The sequence below is a fragment of the Pagrus pagrus genome, assembly GCF_965226575.1.
Source record: "Pagrus pagrus genome assembly, chromosome: 17".
Taxonomy (NCBI): Eukaryota; Metazoa; Chordata; class Actinopteri; order Spariformes; family Sparidae; genus Pagrus; species Pagrus pagrus.
In genome coordinates, this window is record NC_140201.1 from 12,627,070 (window position 1) to 12,652,036 (window position 24,967).

Genomic DNA, 24,967 nt, shown 5'->3' on the forward strand with positions numbered 1-24,967 from the left:
TTAAAAGGATAAGTTCACCCAAAATATAAAATGTAGACATCATCTACTCATCCCAGTGAGAGTCAGGTGAGGTTTCCTAGTCCACAAAACTTTTCTGGCAATCAGGGCGCACCCTAAATGACTCTTTAAAATGTATTACGGTTGAATAAATGAATGAATGCGGTATAGTCCTTCTCATAGCCAGAGGTGGAAGTAGTAGTTAAAGGATGCAGTATAAAAAATATAACATATTAAAAGTACTCTTTATGCAGAATGGCTAATTTACACCTAGAATTGGTGTAGTACATATCTGCTTTATGTACGCTTAAGTTCTGGCTGTTAAGCTGAATAAAATTCAAAATATAACTACTACACATCACCTTCAGAGTTTAATTTGTCGTCCTATCTGTGCGTCTCTTGACTGTTCTCTATAACGACCATCAAGGTCAAAACTTCCTCCTACAAACAATCAACAAGGAGTGAAAAGGGCCCTGTAGCCTGAATTATCTTTAATTCAGCAGACAAAGTAAAGCCAATCATTAAGCCTTTAATCCAAATATGTGTTATTATGTGTAAAGTAATATGTGAGAAGGAAAAAACATCCCAAAACTTGTACTAAAAATTTTATTTGTCAAAGGTCTTCATCTGTACAGTGGCAACAAAAAAGACAAACAGGTGGTTAAATTATTCTCACTATTACAAACTTGAGTAGATCTTAAGATGTTAAAAAAAAAAAAGCTAAACAAGAGCTCGTCTCAGCAGTCTGAGTTGGATTACGGCGGCATCGGTGCTCTCATAGGAACGCGTGGCGGGACACCGGGGGGCCTTGGAGGCATCGGAGGTCCCCTCTGGAAGCCAAAGGGAGGTGGACGAGGAGCGCCATAGCCAGGTGGAGGCATGGGAGGAGGAGGCCCTCTCATACCAGGAGGCACAGGTGGACCTGAGAGAGAAAGAGTCATAATGTGAGAAAATATTTACCTTTGATTATGTGCGCTAAATCCAGCCAAACATAACCACAGTAAAGAGTATTTCAGCATCCTAAACAAGACTCGCAGGGGTAGTTATGGTGGATAATGTCTTTTAGGAAGCCAAGCAATGCAGTTTAATTTGTTACACATTAGAGCGGTTATTTCCATGTTTCAATCGGCAAAAGCTGTGAATGGGACCGATAAAACCACTGACTGAGCAACCAGAGTCGTCTCGTCGACTGAATTTATGATGAAGGATTTTCCCAAACCCACAACAACATGAAGAGAAGAAAGAGCATGAGACATTCAACGTCTTCCTTTGTGTGTGTGACAGGTGTGTGGTTCAGAGAGTAGGCGGCAGAAAATAGATGGTAAATGCGAGCAGAGCAGAGGAAAAGGTTGGCAGTAAATGAACAGTAAAGGTTACGCCAGCTTTTCAAGGCCAGAAAAAGTCTCATGCCATGTTGTTTCCTAACTGCTGGAGAAGGGAAAGGGGTCAGGGGCCGACATTTAAGTCTGCGATGAAGAGGCAAAACAGATCTAGGGGTTAAGTACATGTAGGTACAGGTTTTGAGGGTGCTTCACCAAAAGTGTTTGAGAGAGATGCAGCCCAGTAAAGAACTAGAATTAAAGTGTCTTGGGATAAATAAATGCAATTTTGCATTTGAATGACATCGAAAACTATCAGTTTCACTAATTTTCTTTATATGTTTCAGGTTTTTACTCCTCCAGTCAAAGTTTTTTCTGCTAACATTTTCCTTACTGAAGTGTGGTTTTGTACTACATATGATCAAATTACCAACTACTTTCAACTCACACGCATGGCTTTACTTTAAACACAATATCTACACTAATTTTGCACCAAGTCCTACAACAATATTGGATGCAGGTTTGTCTTTCCTGTGACCCACCTCCAAATCAGAGTAAAAGTGTGTAACGGCGCCTGTAAATGTACTCTTAACAACAACCTTACATGTTCCTTGCATGTGACACACTATGCAAGTTAGATCTAATAATGTCTTGGTCTCAATCTGACTCAGACTGTTTATTGACAGTTTTGGGGCAGGCGATGCAAGTCTGATGAATGTAAGAAAAGAAAAAAAATGGATGAAACCAGAGACATTCACGCCCAAAACTTGCATCGTCAATCAGTGTCGTCTCAAGTTTTGTAAAATGTGGCAAACAATAAATAAGCTTTAGCCATATAGCTGGCATTTCTGTTTTGATGCCATTGACATGATAACCAAGGCTCTGAGTCAGCCATCAATAGACTAAGACCACATTTACTGATGACTAAAGATGTCATCACATCTCTCTAATGAACGTCAGCCGTTTCCTCCTTTAAATCTCAGAACTAGTCGTCGTTCATGGTGAAGGCGTCCTTAAAAAAAAAAAATCATTGTGCTAAGACACAAACCCAGCAACAAAATTTGCCTTACCAACTGCAGACCTGCCCATGAGTAGCTCATCTGTCAGGGTAGTCATGGCAACATGGGTATGTGTCGATGCTACAGATCATTAAATCTATACTGCAGCAGAAGACAGCAGCCATCCATTTACAGTCGATACTGCTTGAGGCATTTTCTCCTTGAATGTCAGAGGTTTTATTTGTAAACTCAACAAACTTTTATTTGACAACAAAGATTCAATGAGATGTCACAGTGCTTACCCATGGGAGGTCCGTACGGTGCTCTGGGTGGCATGCCCATGGGTGGGGGTGGGGGCATGCCAGGGGGTGGTGGTGCCCTTGACTGATTTGATCCTGGGGGAGCAGGAGGTGGAGGCACCATGCCAGGAGGAGCAGGAGGAGGCATGGGCATCTGAGGCATACCTGTGTAACACAAACAAAAAAGTCTACATGTGCTCTTGAAGAAAGGACTTCACAACAGCTATTTATGGTCAAAAGCCGAGACAATGAGGTGTCAATAATAAAGTTGCAGACATGGGCAAGTCTTTTATTTCAAATGTACGACTGTGGAAGCTTTGTCTGAATGTTTTTGCATTACTTCCCCACTTGCAGCCACTGTGGAAACCTTATAATCTTCAACAAACTATTACCTGGATGCATGTTGCCAGGAGGGAAGGGTGGTGGTCCGGGTGGGGGCCCACCACCACCCTGCGGGCCTCCCCCTGCATTTGGAGGCATGGCCATCGAAGGGGGCATTGATGAGGGCATGGATCCAGGAGGAGGGACAGGTGGGAAAACAGGAGGTGGCATGCCTGCAAACAGAAAGAGTCGTACTTAGAAGTTAGTATTCTTTATTTTACTTCTACACTAAGTCACGCTGTCTTTTCAATATTTTAATCATCTCTGCCATTGTGAGATTTTTTAAAATTTCATTAGTATCCAAAAAGAGGCTCATTCTTCAGCCGTCATGTTCACCTCAGTTATAGATATTGTCCAAGATTAAATTGGACCAATCTCTTCATCACTAACTGATCGAAGATGAAGCACACTTGAATTTCCCACAGGATTCTACTTTATCTCGTGGCCAGTAATGAAACAATATCTACCCTCATGACACCAACCACAGCTTTAAGATACAGAAACTCAATAAAAGACCCGAAAAAATATAAAATTGAAAGTGTGTAACTATATCAATAGTAATTATAGTATAGTAAATGAAGAGTCTTTGGGTTTTTGACTCGCTTCTTGAAAATTGTAATGAGCATTTTACAGATTTTTAAACATTTTATAGAATAAACAATACAAAGTATTTCCTTCTTACCTGGCATGGGCATCCCAGCTCCCATTGCAGTGAGGACCGGTGTTGGAGCGGACGGTGGTGGCGGAGCGTCTGCAAACAGCTGATGCGGCCGGTCTGCCTGGGACAGAGGGTTCTGTGCAGCCAGGAGTCGCTCTGCAGCCGAGCCATGTCGCTCTCCTTTGGAATCCTTCTTGAAGGCGTAGGACACTGTGATGGGCCTGTTGCAGAGGTACTGGCCGTTCATGGCCTCGATGGCAGCGTCTGATGCGTCAAAGCTTGCGAAATTGATGAAGGCGTAACCCTTGGAGTTACCCGTGTCTGGGTCTCGCATGATTTTTGGCGTCTGGAGGATCACGCCAAAGGCACTGAATGTGTCGTACAGCAGTTTCTCATCGATCTCTGGGTCCAGATTACCAATGAAGATGTTTGCTCCCACATCCAGGTTTTTGTTGTGCGCAGAGGCCTTGTTAACTCGAATGGGTTTGCCGTAGAGCTTTATCATATTCATGATTTTGATGGCATAGTCAGCATCCTCTTCACTGAGGAACTCCACAAAGCCATAACCTGAGAACGAGTGAAGAAAGTCACATGATTGTTATTCATTTGCGAGATGAGTCACACAGTTCAATCACAGTTTTAGAGGATATCAGCTGAAACTCACCTTGATGTTGACCAGTCACCCTGTCCTTGGGCATGTGTGTGTTGACCACAGGACCAGCCTGCAGGAAAAGCTCCCATAGTAACGGCTCTGACACTTTCTCATCCAAGCCGCCGACATACACAGTGGCGTCTGAAATAAATAAATCAAATAATTAAAAATGACCTTGATCTTCATGTCACAAATACCAAGTATCCACTTACATGTTCACAAATTGTTTTTCTTTGTTTAAAATCAGTTAAATAGGAAGACTCTTAATTCTCTGCGAAGTCTGCTGACCTGTGATGGATATTTGTCATTACATGTTGTTGAGTGAGTTAAGCTTAAGAATACTTTTCATTAAATGGAAGTTGATAAGCTAGTTGCAGCCCTTACACACACAGACAGACTGAATAAAACCCATCTCATGGGTAATGTTGATTCTGCTCTTTTGCTTCAAGGTGTATTTCTAATCATAATTTACATTCTACTTTATTCTAACCAGTTTGGATGTTTCCAACGTCTTTCCCAACAGATTTCCCCAAAAAACAATTAAGTAACACATAAAAGGCTGCACAATAAATATCTCCAATAAAACCTCTTTCCTACAAACTACCTGATTATGACTATAAGAACAACTGCTGAGTGAAAGCTTGTGGCATTTCAATTATGTAGTTAAAATAAATATAGTGTATAGCTATCAGCTGGAGGATATGACCTAAAATATATGAACTCTCTTAACAACGATACCAAATAAGTATCTGCGAGACTTTCATGTGATGAGGCTTTTGTAAAAGGCTGTGTTAGAATCAAACAATAAAGCTTTCTGATAGTTCTTACTGAACCAAACAATACTAATGTTAGTTGGTTGACCTACTTAGCCACTACACTCGTGGTAAAATCCCTAGCTTATCAAATGACGCGTAAAAGCACAGGAAATATGAGCACAAAGAGAAGTAAGTTTTGTGATTCTGCAGCACTCTATGGTAGCTTCTTGCTAAGCTAACTTTAGCTGTTAGCCAGCAGAACGAACCTCTGCTCCTAAAATGCTCACAACAGCCACCACACTTCAAATCGATCACATCTAACGCTGCACGCAGGTTCTCATGTCGCAAGTTAGTACAAGAAGTTAGAGTAAAGAAATTTTAATTGAAGGGCTGAAATAGCGGCAAGCTAAGCTAACGACATCTGAACACATCCATGTGATCGACCGGTTGTTTACCAAACTGTTAGCTAACCAGGCGGCTAACGACGTTAATAAAAACAACACGCGCAGTAAGAGGTGTAACCCGAAATTACACTTATAAATGGCTTAATTAAAAAGGATAAAACAGTTATTATAATAATGTTTTTACCTTGGTTTCTTTCTGAAATTGGTCCCGCTGCCATGTTGAATGAACAACGCAGGGCGAGCGTCCTTAACTGAGGCCCCGCCTCTTCCGGTGCGTGTGCCGGAAACGGAAGTAATTAAATATATGATTAAAAAATTAAATTAAATTAAATTAAAAAGCAATTACTGGCCATAATCAGTTAACATAGTAAGGTCTATGGTTCAACTTGTGAAAATCGTATTATTATAGAATCAGGAATTTATGTGTCATTATAATATTTTCAGTATGTGTATTGCCTGTAGCAATAATTGGAAAGATCCTATCAATCATTTTTTTTTCTAGGTTCCCTTTTCATTTTCTAGCTATTTCAAGTTACCACTACCTCCATTTTAAAAAATGAGCTAAAGAGTGTGAGGAAACTGTTGACTTTTAAGCTCGTCTTAGTTTGGTAAAAGGGAAACTTGAATTCAGACAGTGAGGGTTGTGTTTTTCTTTTTAGCAAGAAAATTACAACTATTATCGATTGGTTTATGGAGGTTCAGTTCTACAGCGGTCTCTCAGCAGTGAAATAAGTGAGATGACAGATTATTAAACATTTGTATGAGTCAATTTATTACATCATATAAATCTACTAAAAGTATAAACATGGAATACAAAATGTTCATAGAAAATACATACAATAAGGGCCTTGAGAAACACTTTTATAAAACAATACTGTATAGAATATGAAACATATAAAAACAAAAGTTAATCAACACATCATGCATCAAAGCCAAAAGAAGAAAGCCCAAGGTTTTTATATATATATATATATATAAAATGGATAACAAAAAATATATTGTTTAAAAAAAGCCTTCACTGATAATAATCACAAAGAAACTTCAAAGGCATTTGCAAGAAGAGAGCTTTAAGATTAATGGCTTGTGTTCAAAAATCACACACATAAGAATCTGAATTCGAGGGAAAAAATTAAAAATACACAATTCAAGATCTCCAGCCTCATTCCTGTAACATGCTCATTGAAATACTGGTAGTATAATATGTTCTTAAGTTGGACTTAAAATTGGTTCATGGGAGGTTTGAATCACTGACAAATTCAAAAAACGGACCTGCAGATGAGATTCTGGGAGAAAATAAATGTGAAAAAGAGTTCACTGTATCCGCTCAAAGGTATCTTTTAACTTTTCAGTATTGACTCAAGAAGGCTGCAGGATGTTTGTAAAGAAGACAACATTATGTGGAAATATTCCTACTTGTGCTGCACACTTATTTTGCAAGCTGAGTACCAGAAATAACAATATATATATATCATGATCATAAATGTATGCCAAAGGTAGTAAGATTTTATAAATCCTTCATAATCTAATGTCACATAACATATTTAAGGAACAGTTTGACATTTTAGGAAATACACTTAGATAGACTTAGTGGAGAGTTAGATGAAAAGACTGACCAATTTTACGTTTGTGCTGTAAATATTAAGCTAATAACTACTTCATGGCTCAGAGCAGTTTCCAGCAGAGACTCTGGGAAGTTACTGGCCCCAGTCCAGAAATAGTTTAGTCTAGCACACAAACACCTGAAAAGGTGAATTGCCATTTTCACACTTTGGTTTTTATACAGATTAAACAAACCAGATATAGCTTGTTTACTCGTGAGCTAGACAGGGTTTTTTTTGCCTTTGGACAGAGTCAGGCTGTTGCCTGCTGCCTTTATGCTAAGCTAAGCTAACTGGCCAGAGTCTTACATTTAAAGGTCATATTGATAACATTTTTGTGTAGACAAATAATTAAAAAAAACATATATAACACCCAGAGAGCTTGTAGAAAGGTGCATAGGAAATGTATCACTTTTCCTTAAAAACATTATTATGATTGTGAATTCATAATTTTAAAATGTTTGTTGGGTCTACAATGATTGCATTGTTTATCTCTGTGTAAAAATTCAGTCGGTTCCAGCTTCTTATAACGTTTGTAAGCAAATAGTACAACTCCGATGGTATCACATGGTGTTTGTGTTTCATCAGTGATGAACAGTCTTGGTAGTTGCCAGTTTGTGGACATTCTTTTTTTAAATGGCTGTGTTCTACTGCCCTTACATAGCTAGCTAGTGTTAGCAACATTTACATTAGCTAGCTTTTGCAACGTTGATGTTTGCTACCTAGTATTAGCAACATTCGCCAGTGCAACAAACTGGCAATCACTGAGGGGGGCAGATGATTTGAACAACAGCGGAGTTATAAGGTGAATGTAATGGTAGGGGGAGATGGAATGCTACATTTAGTGGCTTAAAGGTTATCAATAACACCTTTAATGCACAAATTTAAGAGTGGCATCAATCTTCCCATCTAACTGTCCAACAAATAGCAAATAAACACATTTCCCAAAAACGTAAACTATTCCTTTAAGGTACTGCAACAGTAATATAGCATGTAATCAATAATTTTACCTTTAAATGAAATGACAAAAAACCTCGCAATGAAGAGTAGAACGTCCCCAAAAGACCTCATTGAATGAAATTTAAATTAAGAGTTTTTGTTTTTTTTCTTACATGTAAAACTATTGCATGCGACCAATTTCATAAAGGCACAATAATTCGAGCAATAAAATAATAAAATTGGTTCTGGCTTTAATCACACTGCATCACTGCTGCTTTGTTTTCTATTTGCCGCCTCCTCAAATTGAGCGTAATCAGTTACTGCTGTTGTAATCCAGCATTCAGCAGGGAGACTGGCCCTCCTGCTGTTTAACTTGCATAACTCACTGCCCACATTTCCTTCAAACCAGAGCCACACATGATCAATTAAACTCTCACTTCCATTAGATGGGGTCTTTAAGAGGCTACTCACTGAAATGTCTTCATCACTATAATGCATTCAATACATTTTGGATGGATAGGAAAAAAACATTTACAGCAAAAAAGAGATCAGGTCCTTCAACGTAAAAATATGTGAAATGTGATAAGTGCGAGTTACATGCTATGTTTTTAGCTCATGGACATACTGTACACTAGCACTGCTAACAAACACATTCTGTTTCCAGTCTGTTGAAAAACAGAAACCACACTGGCTGGTATTGTTTTGCATCGACTGCAATGACTCACACTCGATGAATCAGCTCGTTAAAATCCCTCAACTCATTTTTTGGCCATCACATTTTACCTCCGACCGCTAGATGAAGCACACAACAAAAAACACAATCTAGAGCAATTCAATAGTCTAAATGTTAAACGGCATCGCTTTGCAGACCCTTTAGTTGCTAGCACACTGAAAATATACATTCAGCTAGTGTCATGGTCACCAGGCATACAATGGAAACTAAAATAGTTGTCAAAAACCTTTATAAAGAAAATAAAATGTAGTGATGGTTCACTATTGGATTTTTCAAAAACCTGAGCTGCTGTCAGAGCAATCAGCCGTCTGCTGACATTTTTAGTACCCTCAAATTATTACAGGAGCCAATAAGTATGTTTAAATGCTTACTTGAATTCTGGTATTACTTGAGGATGCAATTTTCACATATTTACACTATTTCATTGAAGGTCCCATATTGTAGAAGGCGAGATCTCTGTGTCTTTTTTGATTATAAAGCCGTTTATGGTGCTTTAAATACTGTGAAAGCTTGAAAACGCTCAATCCAAATACTCCATATTCAAAAACCGTGTCTTTAAACGAGGCATCCGGACTTCCATAAGGTTGTGATGTCACAACTATACACTCACCGCCCTAAAACACCAGAAGAGTTAATGTGGGAGCACATTGGGCGGTGCCTGCTCAGGCCTGTGGGAGCTGACCAATCACAGCAGAGTGGGCTTTTCGAGATGGGGGTCTTAAAGAGACAGGCACTAAAACAGAACGCTGTCTGAATATGGGACCCTTAATGGACATGGGGTACATGTGATCAAGTTTTTTAAGACCCATATATTTTACCATCTTCACTTGCCAGTCCAAAATACTATATGCAAGTAAACACACCCAAAACATGAAAGACAAACTTCAGAGTGATCCACACCTTGAACAAATGTGTTTGGTTCGATGGGTCATCTTAACTTATGTCCCGTACATTCACTGATGAAAGGCAGGTTTTGTTTCTGTAGGTCTACATACATGTGAAATAAGGAAAAAAACCTCAGTCAGCTGGTATGCCAAGCACATTTACAGGTATTTCTAAAAAAGAAAAGCACTGTTATCCTGTAATCACTAGGCACAAAGAGGTAACGGCTATAGCGGTAGGTGTTTACTTTACGGACAGATGTGCATACTGTAAGTCAAGGCCTGATTACCTGGTCCTCATGACGAAGCACAAGAAAAAAAACCTTAAAACTTCAAACGACATCACCTTTATATCTATGAAGTGATCGATATCTTTACCAGGCATCCCACAGAGTGTGAAGGCGTGTTTCCATATAGAACGGCAGGTTTTAGTGCGAGGGCAGGGTGGCAGTGTTGGCTGCATTGAGTTGGCCCACAGCTAACATCAGGATGTCTTTCTTCTCTTTGTAAAAACGCAGTTCTCTGCCCGCCAGCCTGGCGTCCTCCAGTTCTCGCTCCGTCGATGCCAACTCTTGCGCGATGGTGCTCGCTACACTCTGTTCTCGGTTCACCCAGTCGGCGGCCATCTGAGTGCGCATGTCGTCATCCAGAGCCCGGTGGGAATAGTGAGCCAGCACCTCCTGCAAATTAAATATGTTGAGTGTTGAGAGAAAGCTAATTGCTCCTGTTAACTCGAGATCTAGTAAGACTTTAATTTTTGGCCACGTCCGGTAAAACTCAGGTCAAAAATATAAAGCATTATATTTCCAATATGAAATTGGGAAGCACCAATATTGGCGGATATACTCTAAATGTCATCTTAAACTAGAGATCATTTTAAAAACCCATCTTTTAGGTAGCCATTTTTCTGCAGTTATCTTGACAGCAAAGCTCCAACTTATGTTGAGAAGAAAGTATGTTCAGTCTGTCTAGACCAGTCGTGCTATTTAGGCTAAGATTTGACACAGACACAGTTTGTTTGTTTGTTTGTTTGTTTGTTTGTTTAGGAAACTTGATGAAAAGTGATGAAAACTACTGCTGTACCTGTCGGGAACACTGTCGTTCTCTCATGGCTTTGAGACTCCCATTCCAGTGCAGCAGCTGGAACACTGTCATCAGCTCCTGAAACACAAACACAGCCAAGCCAGCAGATGTATGTCATTTTCAACTTGCCTCAGAACACTGAATATAGAGCAATTCTGAACTTTTGAACTGCGCCTGGGCTCAGACCTTGTTAATGCTATTTTCACACTGTTCTGGTGTGTCTGAGTAGCATAAGATGCAACTTAACACGACACAGACATTCCTGAAGTTTATGTACCTGAAACTCCAGCATGGATTTGCCTTTGTTGGACTCAAGCATGAAGCGAAATGCACCGATTCCTGTGTTCGGATTGTCAGCCTCTTCTCTGTTTCCCTGAAACAACAACAACTAGTTAGGGTCAGTGTGCTGGACAAATACTGGATTTTCTGATAAATATAATGGTGAGAAAATAATGATTATATGATAAGAGAATATCTTAAATACTTGTCACGTAGTTATCAATGCTCTGGTGCTTTCTTCTACATATTTGTTGCTGAGTTTTATGTATAAAAGGGACGTGTGTGGCATCAGTTTATCTCAACATGTGTCCTTTCAGTGAGGTGATACACTGCAGATAATATACTGTTACTTTAGGACTTCGGGCCTTCCATCTTTTATTAAATGTAACATACATTAAAGGAGGCCAGAGCCTCGCTGACGCTCTTTTCAATGAAGTCATCTGTGATGCGACGAGAGGGATGTTCATTAAAAACAGAGTTCATCAGGGCGATCTTGGCAGCGCTGCGTCTTGCCTCGGCTTTGGTGGGACAGAACTGTCAAACAGTGAAGAGAACATGCATCATCAATATAGATATACAGTCAAAAAGCTAAAGACAGGCAAGTTTTATAGTTTTATAACAAGTCCCCATCTACTTCAGTAGTTTAGGAGAATTCTGCGATTCTGTCTTGCTGTGAAGCTCCAGAAATGTTTTGTGGACTACAAAACTTCACCTGACTTTCTATCAGGGTGAGTAGATAATGACTGTTTTTTCATTTTTGGGTGACCTGTTCCTTTAACTTGCTGCCTCATGGTTTGGGGTTTTGTCCATATTTGGTATGTTGTGGTGGCAAGCATGTTTCTTTTGTTTTTCTTACATTAAAATGTACAATTTGAGGTGTTTCTCCACATTCAAATCAAAAAATCCAAAGACAACTTAATTCCTCTGATGATCTTATAACAATCATGCTAAGAAAGTGTAGATACCATACCTGAAAACTTCCGAAGCAGCTGCCTCCGGGAAGACTAACATAGCAGACGTATGGCGGGCTGTTGGAGGGGACCATTTCATAAACAACCAGAGCTCCGTTCCTCAGGTCAGCCCCTCTGGTCAGTTTCATCTGCCAGAACTCCTGCAAAGCTTCCACCACGTTTACTGGAGTGCACAGAGATAAAAGAAGCCTCATCACATTGTGGTATATCAACACTTCCACTATCATCATTGATTTACATACAAACAGTCTGGCTTCCTGGAGTCTAAAAGCTTTTATGGCGATCGGTTTGCATTTAAAGTGCCCTTAGTGCAACATCCTCTCTAAACACAAAGATGGAAAGGGTGGAGGAGGAGGTCGTCTCGAGGATGCCAGAGGCTTTTCCTGAAAATATTCAGGAGGAAATTCTGCATCACCTCCGAGGAGCTGCTTAAAGAAACACACCCTCAGTTCGACACTTTTTTTGCCCATGTGTGAAATTTACAGTCCTGCCTTTCAAAAGGAAACAACAACAAAGAGAAGCAGTAAAATTTGCGGCTGAGTCAGAGACGATATTTGGGGTCTGCAGGGAGATGTGCGCACAGCCAACATTATCCAGGGCTGTTTAACTTCTGTTAGCCCTCGGCTCTTTCCTGCTGAGCTCTCACTGTTTGAACATACGCAGCCTGCTTCTCAGTCTCATACCGAGTCTGGAGCCCGATCAGAGCGTTTTAGGACTGTCTATTGAGGCCTCTGTAAACAAGCCGAGATATATTCTGAGATGAGACATTAAAATCCCTAAACTGCAATCCAAATAATTTTGTTGTTGCTCTTAAATAAAACGCTCACTATAAACTGCTCTCTGGTTGTTAGCCAGTTGTAAAGTAATAACTTATGTGCTATTAGAAGACAGCAGCATCGCTCTCTGGGATATTACTTTAGCAATAAATACATTTGAGTCCGCGGTGTTTAAAACATATTCTTCATCAGTTAACAAGCTGGTAGTAGATGTATAACAATATGTATTCAATTTTACTGAATTGTAGATCAGTTTGCATCAATCAGAGACAAAGTTATTTTTGTGCATCTAAAGGGTTCAGGGCAGAGATAAGATAATGCATTTCGGTCTGTTTTCTATCTGTTTTTGAGCATGTCCAGGAAGATAGAGCAGAGAGAGGAAGGAAATATTGGGAGATAGTGGAGGATAACATGTGACAACCGTGCTGGCCAAGACTCAGACCCACAATGCAGCAGTGGCATGGCATCAATCAGCTCATATCTGGCGAATGTGTCACGGGGAAAAGTAAAAATAGAACAGGATGTAAATATATGATCACAGACAGAATTACTAAGTTAACTTTGCCTTAATAGTTATTGTTTGTTTTTTTTACCAACGCCAAGGAGGTCCATTTGTTAGTCGGTTGGTTCGTAGAAAGGATTACAAAAACAAATACTGAACAGATTTCCACAAAACTTGGATGGAGGATGCCTCAGCTCAGAATAGATCCAGATAACATTGTGAAATAAGGCTTCTTTCAACATTTTCATTAACTTCTCAGGGAATAATATATGTTGATGAAAAAAAATCAGCTGTATTTAGCGGGCTGGTAGCTATGACTGAGAACAATTTAATGCAGAGCCTAGATCTAGGAATAGGGGTTAAAGGGGACTGTTGGGCCATGGTGGAGGTAAGCACTCGCCTGAGATTTAAAGCCTTTTAATTCCCTGGTAATGGCATAATTATAACTACCACAAGGAAAATATAGAAACCAAAATGACAGCATAATGTCAGAAAAATAATCGTTACCAAATGTGTTTTTCTGCAGTAATGTGATAATTTACCAAACACCTTGAATAAATCACAAAATTGGAGCAACACTGAGACAGTCTTTGGGGTGCTGCCAATGTTGACGGTGTTAAGTCGCCTAAATGGGATAGAGGGAAGAGGGCGTTAGTGGAGCCACAGAGGGACAATCTTTTGGAAATAAATCCTATTAGCACCCGACAGGAACATTTGTATTAGCTCCAACGGTCTACATTATAGCAGCTTTTAAGGCTGATGTTGGTTTAAAGCATACCTATTCTTGTCCGCGTGTTGTTGAGCACGAGGGGATCGTCATGAGGAAAATATCAGGCAATATATAAATCCGATAGTTACTAGTGGTTTTTTTCTATTGAATGTTGAAAGTTTCAATACTAATTTTCTGCCGTATCCATACACCAGTTTCTTACAGAGTTTTATTGGTAGATTATTTTTAAAAGCTTGATCTAAAGAGAAAAAACATGAAATTTAATGTTTACTAGAGGCTTTCTTCTGTTATAGCATTGTTATATTTATCTTTTATACAAATCTTAAATCATATGTCCTCAATGATGTGTCTTTTTTTCCCCCATGCCATTGAAAATTATTTGCAAAGTTTTGTCTCGACGTTAGACATTTCAGTATTGAGACAGTACATCTAGAAAGATGTATAAACTCTATTTAGCTCAATAAATAATAAACCCCCTTGGTTTTACCATCTGACAGTGTGTAAAGCCCCTGTTTTTGCTTTGTTTATTCAACATTACACACATTTGTCACTGTTTACATCACAGGCCCAGTACTGTACTGTGTCCAATGTAAAACAAGATGGATTTGATGTGGTTAATTTATAGGTATAATGGCTCATTGTTCGCAGATGTAATCCCCAGCAGAGCTGTGCCAGTTAATCCTTTAATGAAGTGATTGAAGCCAAAAGCTATGTAAATATCAAAGGAGAACTTTTAAATCCAGACAGAAACACTGTGGTGATATGGCCTCAGGTGAAAAAAAAACATGGCCATGAGTGCATGGTAAAACACTGAGAAGTCAGTGAACGTGACACTGTGGTCAAACATGGATGTTACAGGAATGTAGCATGTGTTTTTTCCGTTGCTAATCCACTTCCAAACAAATGGCGCAGCTAAAAGTGGCTTTCTGCTCCTCAAACTCCCTCCACAGTGTGACACACATAAACACATTACCTCCACGTTAAACTGAGCCTCGTTTATCACCGCTGGACCTTACCTCTGCCATAACCTTGCGTGTGTTTAGCGAAGCTGCGGACCACAGCCTCCACCGCCTCCTTCAGCACCGCCGGGTTCCCGGGGTTACAGTGGCCGGCAGCCCCCGGCCCCAGCCCCGCTCCGACACCGCCGTACAGGCTGTGGAGCTGCAGCGGGGGAGGCGGAGGAGGAGGCCCGGACGACGCGGCCAGAGAGGCCGGGGAGGGCAGGAGCGGCGCGATGGGGACCGTCACCCCGGGCCGGAGAGAGGAGCGGAGGGTCCCGGTCGGTCCTGAACCGAATCCGATCCCTGGCTGTAGCCGCTGAGGGCGGATACTGTCCGGGATAACGTTAGATTCCATTGTCCCAACGTAACGTCTGCGAAGTCCCGGTCCGGAGGAGGTTTTACGGCGTCAAACCCGACGGCCCGAGGCTCAGAAAGGCTCTCTGAAGCTGAATGAACAAAAGTGTTTGCTGGCTTTTGTCAATCACAGCCGAAAGAAGAAGTCAGCCGATGTTCATTCGACACATATCACTGCTGCCCCGCATCCTCACTCTCTGGATTAGGCTGCGGGATTGTCAGTCAAATGATGCCTTCACTGTCACCGTGTGGTGCAGTATTTTTGTACGTTTCACCACGGATGCCTGTGGTTTTCGCCTTGTATCCATCATTTATTGCATCCTACATAATAGATATGTAGATTTATTTTGTAGGTATGTGATGTGATGCGTGTTTGTATGTCACTAGCTTCTGTAATTAGGCTACTACACTGCACAATGATTTGTCTTTGTTTTCCAGCCCTCTTATTGTGACACTGACTGTGTTTTTGTGATTGTTATTGTTCAGACCAGTGTTTGTCACAAAAAATGGTCGCTTTATTGTGACATATCTGTTCTTATGCAGCATTATGTTTAACCCAACACAGATTTTGCTTAATCTGATTGTTGTAATTGTTCTGTTCTCATTACATACTGTTATTTTTTTGTCTACTTTGTTTACTTCTGTGTTTAGCCTACTACTTTGCTTCGTTTGGATAGCTTTTGTCGGTCCACCCTGGATGAATGATCCCTCCTCTGATGCTCTTTCTTACATTTCATCCTTTTTTCTTTCACATGCAATTGTGCACATGGGGATTTTATTTCTGCATCCAAATTGAGTGTCTAAGGATAGATTGTGTATAATCTAAAGACGCTCAATGATATAAACAATAAACATAAATAATTTGATGTATATAAGACAAATGTGACCTTGACTTTGACCTTGACACTGATTTACTATGTCATTAGGTATATCTTTAGTGTCTAATACAACTCCAATTTGCAAATGCAACCTATAAAGTAAATTGTTTTAATTCACATTATGCCTGAAAGAAATCTCTATTGTAATTTTTTAAAGTCAAACTCAGTGTTGCTGTTGTGTTGGATTTAATTAAATTCCACCAGAAGGCGTTTCTAATGTTTCATGAAGGATGACAGAATATTAGAAAATCACCAGTTAGTGATGGAAGAAGTAGTGCCGCTTAAAAATGTATTATACGATTAATATTGCAGCTTGCGGCTCCTCACCAGAGATTTCTGACAGGCGCTTGTTTGTACCGCAATTACGTTAATCTCATTTGCGAAACTGGGACTTTCAATATTTCAGTCGATTACAAAGTGTGCCAGAGCCATTTCAGTTTAGTTATTGCAAATACAAACTGACAGTGTAATTGTTTACGCCCCTTGAGATGGCACAGAGCTTCAGTGGAAGCAAGATGCTGCCACATCAATCCCTTCAAAGAACAAACTCCTAAATGTCACATTTTATCAGATAACCCCACTTTAGTTTTAAGAGTATAGTTTTATGTGCATGCTGTTGTGATATCTCCGACATTTCGTGCAGCACCTGAAGGCAGCAGTGGAAAGTCAGAAAAATCAAGACAAGAAATCTGAGCCTCCTCTGTTCTCCTCTGGCAACAACAGAGTACAACTCCAGTGTGGCTTTACAGCTCCAGCTCTGCAGCCTCAAGCATGTGATTAAAACTTGGAAGCGGAGTGACTCAGTTTACTCGATAAGAGGCTGAAAGAAACGATGATCTTTCTTTGGAGCAGTGAAACAGATCATGCAAGTGAGGAGTAAGTGGGTTTAACTTGGAGTCAGGGGACCACCAACTCTGTGCAGAACAAAGAGGAAATGGGACCTCCTCTTGTGCTTCCTAAATGTTTTTTTTATGACTTTCTGGAGCTTGTGTGTAATTTTTCATTCTTCCTGCGGTCTGGTTTGAGGCCAGAGGAGGAACCAGGGAGCATTTCGATATATCTTTTCTCAAGCTGAATCTGCAAAAACACATTTTTAACAAATTCCAGTACACTGAAAATCTCATAGACTCCAAGACTGTCTAAAATCTAAACGCTTGAGATGTGGCCTGTTAGCACTGTTTACTTTAGAGCACACACACACACACACACACAGAAAGGAAAATCAACAAAGTCATATATCACAGCTGTAATGAGTGTTTGGCTCACTGGAGGGCGTGCTCTCATTTCATTACATCTGTTAATAACCTCAGCTATGCAGCTCAGCTCAGTTTGGACACTGATGTTGTTTTTCAGACATTTTTCTAATGCTGAGTTTGTACAAGCTGCTGTGTGTTTGCTGCTCACATTGCTCAGGGTCTACTTTTAGCAAGGCTGACCTCCATGATGCAGACGACTTTAATTCAGGAGGATTCAAAGCCAAAGCCATACGTTGGTGTAAGAGATCCTCTGACCTAAATACTGACTGAACTGATGTCTTCCCCCCACTTCCTCATCTTTTCTTCCTCTCATTGTTGATCAAAATAACTATTATTATAACTAACAACCATCCTAAGCATGGTTTGACCTTCACAGCACAGATGTCACAATACCATATTCTTAAAGGTGCATTATGTAAGAATCGGCCTCCTGTCAAATTCATACTAAAAAAACATTTACAGAGAACACAAATAACAGGCTTACTGCAACTGTAGCTACTGTTAGCTCAATTAGCCCTGCAGTTAGTGGTTTGGACTGGGAGCTTGGGGACCCAGGGCTTTGGAGCAGGACGGGTTGGGGCTACCTGGTTATCTTCGATTGGTATCTCTGCAGCACATTATCTAGACACCATAATGACAAAACTGCTATTTATTCACCTATGTTGATCATTTTAGTTCATTTTAAAAAATGTTTTTAACAAAAAATCTTACATATTGCACCTTTAAACTTTGATACAACACTAATATATATATGTGTATATATATATATATATATATAAATTATTAATTAATTATATATATATAACAATTAAAAACAACTAATAGGATCTTTTTTTTCCTCCTGTTTTTTAAATCAACAACCTGCACACATTGCTGGTACAGGAAAAGTCACTGAACACACCATCACATTTTTAATAATGTTGTTATAGGATAAGATATACTTAAAAAATGAGGCAGTAATCATAAGACTATGCAGCCTTTTGACTTCACAATAAGCTGTTCTGTAAAATGTCTGACTTTGGCACAACCCAGTGGTGGAAAATAATTATATTTGTATTGAGGTTACTTTACTTGATTATTTTCCATTATCTCCCATTTCATTCTGCTACTCTTCTACATTTCAGTTCTTTCTACTGACTGCAGTAGAGTTAGTTGTTAGTTACTTTTCAGAATAAAGGGGCTCCATGGCTCCATGAAACCAGTCGTAGTTTATGTTCGTGGTCACCATTTATAAAAACTTATGTTAGCTTCTGTTGCTCTCTGTTAGAGTGCAGAGAGGCACTGAGACGAGGCACTCGAGATCTCACAAAGAAATCCACAGACCAGCAGCATTAAACAACTCAAACAGAACATCCACAGGCTTGCATAGACAAGTGAGAGAGATGTAGAAGGTTTAATTTTTCACATCATGTTACAATCCTTACACATATGGCCAGTAAAAACGTGATTAATACCTGTAAATTGCTAAAAAATTTTGCATAGAGCCGTTTTATTAATAAATATTGTAGTTTTTACTTTTTGTCAACATTAACCTGGCATCTACTAGTGACCAGGGCCAAGATGAGCTCAAAATATCCATTTTAAGGGTAAGATACAGTAAGCTGTTCAATGTGATACAGTGTTGGGGCATCTTATCATGTTTCCGATTTCTGGCAATTCCTGGCAGTTCCTAGCAGTTCCTCCAAAAGGACATTTTCCCACTAAACATCACAGATGGTTTCAATTAAACCACAGTTTGAAGGAAAAGTTAACCAATATTTCGATTCCAAAAAGTGAATATAAATATATGCAGCAGAACTTTGGCTCTTCTTACTTCTTACCTCATTAATCATCTCATGACTCCTTTGATTCATCTTGTGACCCTTTGAAGGAGGCCTGACTCCCGGGTTGGGAAACACTTGATTCAATCAAACTGTATGTAAAGTAGTTAAACACACGTTGGCACACTGATGCAGCAGCAACAATCTAATCATGTAATATACTGTAAAGCCTAATAATAGTAATATAAATAATAGTATTTCTACACAAAGAATAGTTTTACTTTTGATACATTAAGTACATTTTGCTTTTACTTTTACTTTAATGGTGTGTTTTTGCATTGCATATTTTATTCACCTAAATGTGTATAAAAGTAACTTTTAGGACAGATGTTGTAACTTTTATGCATTAAAAACATTTGATGACTGAATGAAATATGACACAACCAACTCTATATAAAGTATGTAAAGTAGTTTTAATCAGCTCCGCTCCAACCAGCCAAAACATTCAAATGCTGCTTAAAAGTGACTGCAACAACATTAAAGGTGCACTATGTAGTTTTGGGGAGGAAATTTTAATCAGAGAAAGATATACACTGAATAAAAAAACTGACCTTAAAGGACAACACAGTTTCACACCGTTGTACTTTGTTTACTGTATATGTGGCGGACCCTGCCACCTTTCTAGCGTCAAACAGTGTTCTGGGGACCTTAATGTAACCTGAGAACAGCTTGTTTATTGAGTTTTGGAAAGAAACTAGTAACTAAATTCTGATTCTCCAAAACAACACAGTCCTCCCTTAATAGTCATCACATAGCAGCAGACTTACAGTACATATTATTCTAACACTGAAAAGAATAAAGAAAACATTTTGCTGATAATATTTATGCTTTTCTCGTCTTACCACCTCTTCCTGCTGCAGTATATTTATGTATATAGGTCTATGTCATCCCTGCATGCCTTGCATACCACAGCGAAGATGTTTCCACATCTGGAGCGCTTTCTTTCTCATTTTTTGAGGTGTAAACACACTGAGCTGTTTCCACCAGGGGAGTCCAGGCCACCGGTGAACGGACTGTGGACAGAGAGAATAATCTCTGGTTGAAAACATTCCCACATCTGGTTTTGATCTAAGCGTTACAGTAAAAAAAAAAAAATCTGACTTTTAAAACTCCAGCACAGGGCTTTACCACTTGATGAATAGAGACTCATAGGATTGTCGTTCAGGTTTTATTAAACTCACATATTTTCCCCGTATTCCCATTTCCCCCCTGTCTTGAGTTGTTTATTGCTGACTGGGGTGGAGTGTGCTTGAGAATTAATTACTTTACAATAACCATAAAGATAAACTGACAGCAATAACACCCTGTTGGATGGAAACCAAAGGTAGAAGGTTTACATCCACATGGATGTGAGTCAAATGGGACTTCTTCCTAAAGAACAGCTGACTGAATGCCTAAAGACCATGTTGTTTTAAAAGCTCTTGTTTTTTCTTGGTAAAATATCTTTTAATCCTGGAATCTTAGAGCTTAAAGGGCCAAAGAAAAGGCTCTGTATCGACTCTAAACAAGAGATTTAACTCTTACTCCTCATTCAGTAGTTTTCCTGTTTAGGCAGACATTCACAATTAAAGTTTAAGATAGTGAGTAGAAAACAAAAGTCTACAGACCTGCTAGCAGATCTGCGAGGCTCCTCTCCTCTTGAGCTGTTTGCTAACATATGTCAGTGCTAATATGCAGATGCTGAGAAGGTCAAGTGTTTACCAGTGGTAGCATGCTAACATTTGTTTATTAGCACAAGACACAAAGTACACTTGAGGCTGGCGGGGTATTATGCAGGTACATACTGGATGAATTGAAACGCTGTCCTGCTAATGCTGCAGATTAAAAATCATGGGATGACCAGAGTGACCAGATTTAATCACAATCCATCAGATAGCTGTTTCAGACACTGTTTCAGACACTAAGTACAAAAACACCAATTTGTTTGTGCAATAGATGAAAAGTTTATTACGGCAACTGGGCTGAGAACACTTTCGTTTTCATCTTTTTCTGCTGTCAATGTCTCATGATAAACGTACATTTTATTGCCACACTTAAATTTTTATTATTATTTAATATATAGCTCCCTTGAAACAGTTACACAACACGGGCCACTGACACACACCACAGCATTTGTAGCCTAGTTTGTGACCTCTGGGTTGACCTTTATACACTGACACACGACTGATTATTAAAGCAGCACAGATCACATCAATCATTCAATCAGAGCTATAAAACACAATAAAAACTAAGTGCCACCTACTTAAAGTTTGACTCTTAAATCATAAGTAAAACAACATCACAAGCTATGTTACAACTACAACTGTACAATAAAAATGAGAAGTAACACAGGAACAAGTAAAGACATGCTGCTGTCAGTTATCTTCTCTGTTATCATATCTGTTGAGGCTGATGTGGCAACATCAGCGTAGTCACTGTCATGGTGATGCTGTCACCGGTGATTAAGTGTTTTATTTAATCAATACGATAAGATGCACTCTCATGCAGGACAGTCAGCAGAGGGACTCTTGGACTTTGGTTTAGTTTGCCCAGGTGGCAAACTCAGCAGCAAGGGTCAGCACTGTGAGTATCTAACTGGCACAAACATCCAATGATGTTTTGTTGCTTTATCTCAGCCAATCAGGTTCGCCCATGACAGGGCTGCATCACCTGGCTGGACTATAAGAAGGGTGAGCGAACCCAAGGAAGGCACCATCCGGTCCAGATCCTCCTGCCGTACAGGTGAGTACAACTCTGGTCATCTCATCCTCTTGTGGGCTGCATCTTTATTTTAAAACTACTGTTTGTTTCTAAACTTGAGACTGAAATTTTACCTTTATTTTGCTCTGGCTTTTAATGAGAGGAACTGATGCCAACTAATTTCAAAAGGAAGATTGAACTTGAACAAAATGTATGTAGAAAATGTAACTGTGAACTTATGTGTGACACCTTGAGAAGCCAATTTCCTTTATTTGATTTGTTTTTAAATATTATTAATATTAAACCCTCTCAATCTCACTGAGCGTTTAAAAGAATAAATAAATGACCCAAAGAAAGTTAAGCACTGAATTTAAAGCAGCAAAGCAACATCCGTCTCAATCAATAAGCCAGTGGAAGTGTTGTTTTCTTGTTATGTTTTATTTGTAAATTTAAGATTTGTTTTTAATTTCAAAGAGAAAAAACTATGAGCTCCTCCACAGGTGAGGTGTGGAATAAAGCCTTAAAATTAATAAATATCTTATTCTAAATACACGAGATACAGTAAATTGATCATTAAAAAAATCATTGGGGAGTAGCAGTTTGAAAATCATGATAGTTATATCTGCTTTTAAATCGAAGTGATCAAAAAAACATTTCTGACCATGTGAGATAAGAGATTTACTTTTTGACATGTCGTCTTTGATAAGCCTGATAAAGTTTACAAGTTAATGCGTGGGGGTTTGGACAAACATGACGAGTGACTAAATAATATTTATTTTACTACCTCTTGACAAATAGCCAGGGCAGGATTCCAAGAACAACTTTTATCAGTGAGTCATCTGATAAAAACAACAGGAGGCCTTCCTACACTCTTTCAGCTCTGAAAAACAACTTCATGAAACGTCCTCGTGGCTCGATCAGTCTTTTTAAACATTAAAATGATCAGGGAAGATTGAATACACTGCTCCGTTGTCTCAAGATGAGCTCAAGCCTAATGGAAAAAAAGGTTGAAGAGAGGACACACAGTATACTAACATCAGAATAACTCAACTCTGTTTGTTTGTATAGGTCTACTCCACTCAGCAGCCATGAAACTCTCCCTCATCGTCGCCGTCGCCGTGCTCGCTCTGGCACACGGTACAGTTTGACCTTCACACTGGTTCCTTTGAATGTTTATCAGTTGAAAAACAATCTCTCTTATTGACTTGTTTTGTGTTTGGAAACCCACAGGAAGCTTTGCACAGGATGCTACTGATCTTCAGAAGATCGGTCAGTACTTTGAGGAGATGAAGAACAAAATGACCCAGGACTTGACTGAGTTCCTTCGCAGCCAGGACCTGACCAGCCAGGCTCAGTGAGTATACAGTGACACCTGACTGACACCTCGACCTGCACGCGCTCAGGGTCGACGGTTAGTCATGATGGTGACTCATGATGATTAGAATCTGCTTGACCTCACTGGACCTTGTACATTGTTAAATAAATAAAGTTATAAGTTGAGTAACTCTCTAACTTTACTTGAGTATCTCCATTTTAAGTTTCTTTAAATTTCTGCTTTTAAACGGAAAGTACTTAATGTTTTACTATTACAAATTGAACTACAACAAGCTCAATGTCGACCAGCTAATGCATCAGTAACAATAATGCAGTGATGGAATGTAATTTAATACATTTACTCAAGTACTTAAGCACTATTTTGACGCACTTGTACTTAACTTGATTATTTCCACTTCCTGCTACTGTATACTTCCACTTCACTAGACTTTGGGGAAAATATTGTATTTTTCACTCACGACATTTATGTGATAACTTTAGTTACTTTGCAGATTCTGCATTAGAGTCAAAGTAGCACATTTTGCAGTATTTAGCACTGAATTGATGTTTTCTTCTGATAGTGAAAGCAACGTCAGTTTTCACTCTTTTATGTAAGAAGTGCATCTTTAGTAAATGAGCAAAGGAATGACTGAAATGTATCTCACAGAGCCCCTTGTGGCCACTTTGACTATTCTGCAAGCATAAGAAATTAAAATGTGGCCATTATTTAAGAAGACACATGATGAGACTGCACTGCAATGTGCCATTTAAACAGGTGTATTTCTGGTTTTCCTAAATGTTCTTTCATTATGTTCTACCCCAAAGGAGCATCCAGACCCAGCTGGAGCCCCTGGCCGCTCAGGTCCAGGAGCAGCTTAAGACTGTTGCTGCCGGAGTCGAGGAGCAGATCAAGCCCATGGCTGCCAGCGTGCAGGCTCAGATCACACCCATGGTCACCGAGTTCCAGAAGCAGATGGAGACCATCTTCCAGCAGCTGACCGAGCAGGCCAAGGCCATTGGCAACTAAACCAATTGTCCTTTTAAAAAGATGCAAATGTGCCTCTGTACCAACATCTCCTCTGTCGTGGACTGAGTCAACGGAGCTACTTGCATTTGAAGGCTTGCCTGAAAGCGCAGGCAGAAGTACACCTGCCTTCAATGTGTTTTCAGTGATTGTTAACAGTGACATTAACATCTCTGTCCTAAAGCACAATAAAACTGGAAACAAAACTTCACTGTGTCAATTTCATTTTGTATGTGTATGAACACTGGAGTATTTTGATTTGGCCAGCAGAAACTGACACCAGTGGCGGAAAGTAATTAAGTACATTTACTCCGCCTTTACCTTTTGAGGTACTTGTAAACTTGCAGATTTAGTTTAAAAATATGAAATATAATCAATAAATACATTTTGATGTAATATTACAGATTAGGATGACACTTTATTGACCCCTGAGGGGAAATTCACAAGCTATATACAGTAGTTGAACCACCTTCAGCATTAATAAGATGGAGATAAACACATCAAAAATGATTATCCAATAGTATTAATTATACTGAAATATGCCATTCAGCATGAGTACTTTTACTTATAGTACATTAGGTATTTTGATGCTAATATTGACTAGCAGCATTTCCATCTGCTGTCATGTCTCCATTATATACTAAATTAATGAATACACTCACAGTTTAGCCCATGTTGTAAAGTTG

General features: G+C 39.4%; 3 protein-coding genes across 3 annotated transcripts; 1 reads left to right on the top strand and 2 right to left on the bottom strand.

Annotated features, from left to right (window-relative positions):
• Window positions 1-589: 589 nt before the first annotated feature.
• Window positions 590-5,721, bottom strand: sf3b4 (splicing factor 3b, subunit 4). Its single transcript, XM_084378680.1, has 6 exons — window positions 5,648-5,721; window positions 4,317-4,445; window positions 3,677-4,219; window positions 3,006-3,167; window positions 2,617-2,778; window positions 590-919 (listed from the first exon to the last, which is right to left on the bottom strand). The coding sequence occupies exons 1-6, from the start codon at window positions 5,679-5,681 to the stop codon at window positions 753-755; spliced, it is 1,197 nt and encodes a 398-aa protein (XP_084234806.1). The 5' UTR covers window positions 5,682-5,721; the 3' UTR covers window positions 590-752.
• A 547-nt stretch (window positions 5,722-6,268) lies between these two features.
• On the bottom strand, window positions 6,269-16,115 carry lix1l (limb and CNS expressed 1 like). Its single transcript, XM_084379754.1, has 6 exons — window positions 14,972-16,115; window positions 11,947-12,110; window positions 11,370-11,510; window positions 10,975-11,070; window positions 10,698-10,775; window positions 6,269-10,294 (listed from the first exon to the last, which is right to left on the bottom strand). Exons 1-6 carry the CDS (start codon window positions 15,309-15,311, stop codon window positions 10,043-10,045), a joined length of 1,071 nt encoding a protein of 356 aa, XP_084235880.1. The 5' UTR covers window positions 15,312-16,115; the 3' UTR covers window positions 6,269-10,042.
• A 5,833-nt stretch (window positions 16,116-21,948) lies between these two features.
• Window positions 21,949-24,487, top strand: LOC311273005 (type-4 ice-structuring protein-like). Its single transcript, XM_084379831.1, has 4 exons — window positions 21,949-21,985; window positions 23,012-23,080; window positions 23,174-23,297; window positions 24,083-24,487. The coding sequence occupies exons 2-4, from the start codon at window positions 23,032-23,034 to the stop codon at window positions 24,282-24,284; spliced, it is 375 nt and encodes a 124-aa protein (XP_084235957.1). The 5' UTR covers window positions 21,949-21,985; window positions 23,012-23,031; the 3' UTR covers window positions 24,285-24,487.
• Window positions 24,488-24,967: the final 480 nt, after the last annotated feature.

Bases quoted from the DNA above. Each gene is read 5' to 3' on its own strand.
- sf3b4 (XM_084378680.1), bottom strand. From the start codon at position 5,681: ATGGCAGCGGGACCAATTTCAGAAAGAAACCAAG. The intron at 4,446-5,647 runs GTAAAAACATTA...TATTTATTTCAG, and splicing joins AATTTCAGAAAGAAACCAAG to ACGCCACTGTGTATGTCGGC. The intron at 2,779-3,005 runs GTAATAGTTTGT...TGTGTTACACAG, and splicing joins TCCTGGCAACATGCATCCAG to GTATGCCTCAGATGCCCATG.
- lix1l (XM_084379754.1), bottom strand. From the start codon at position 15,311: ATGGAATCTAACGTTATCCCGGACAGTATCCGCCCTCAGCGGCTACAG. The intron at 12,111-14,971 runs GTAAGGTCCAGC...TGTGCACTCCAG, and splicing joins CACGCAAGGTTATGGCAGAG to TAAACGTGGTGGAAGCTTTG. The intron at 11,071-11,369 runs GTATGTTACATT...TTGTTGTTTCAG, and splicing joins AGGCTCTGGCCTCCTTTAAT to GGAAACAGAGAAGAGGCTGA.
- LOC311273005 (XM_084379831.1), top strand. From the start codon at position 23,032: ATGAAACTCTCCCTCATCGTCGCCGTCGCCGTGCTCGCTCTGGCACAC. The intron at 23,081-23,173 runs GTACAGTTTGAC...GGAAACCCACAG, and splicing joins CGTGCTCGCTCTGGCACACG to GAAGCTTTGCACAGGATGCT. The intron at 23,298-24,082 runs GTGAGTATACAG...TCTACCCCAAAG, and splicing joins GACCTGACCAGCCAGGCTCA to GAGCATCCAGACCCAGCTGG.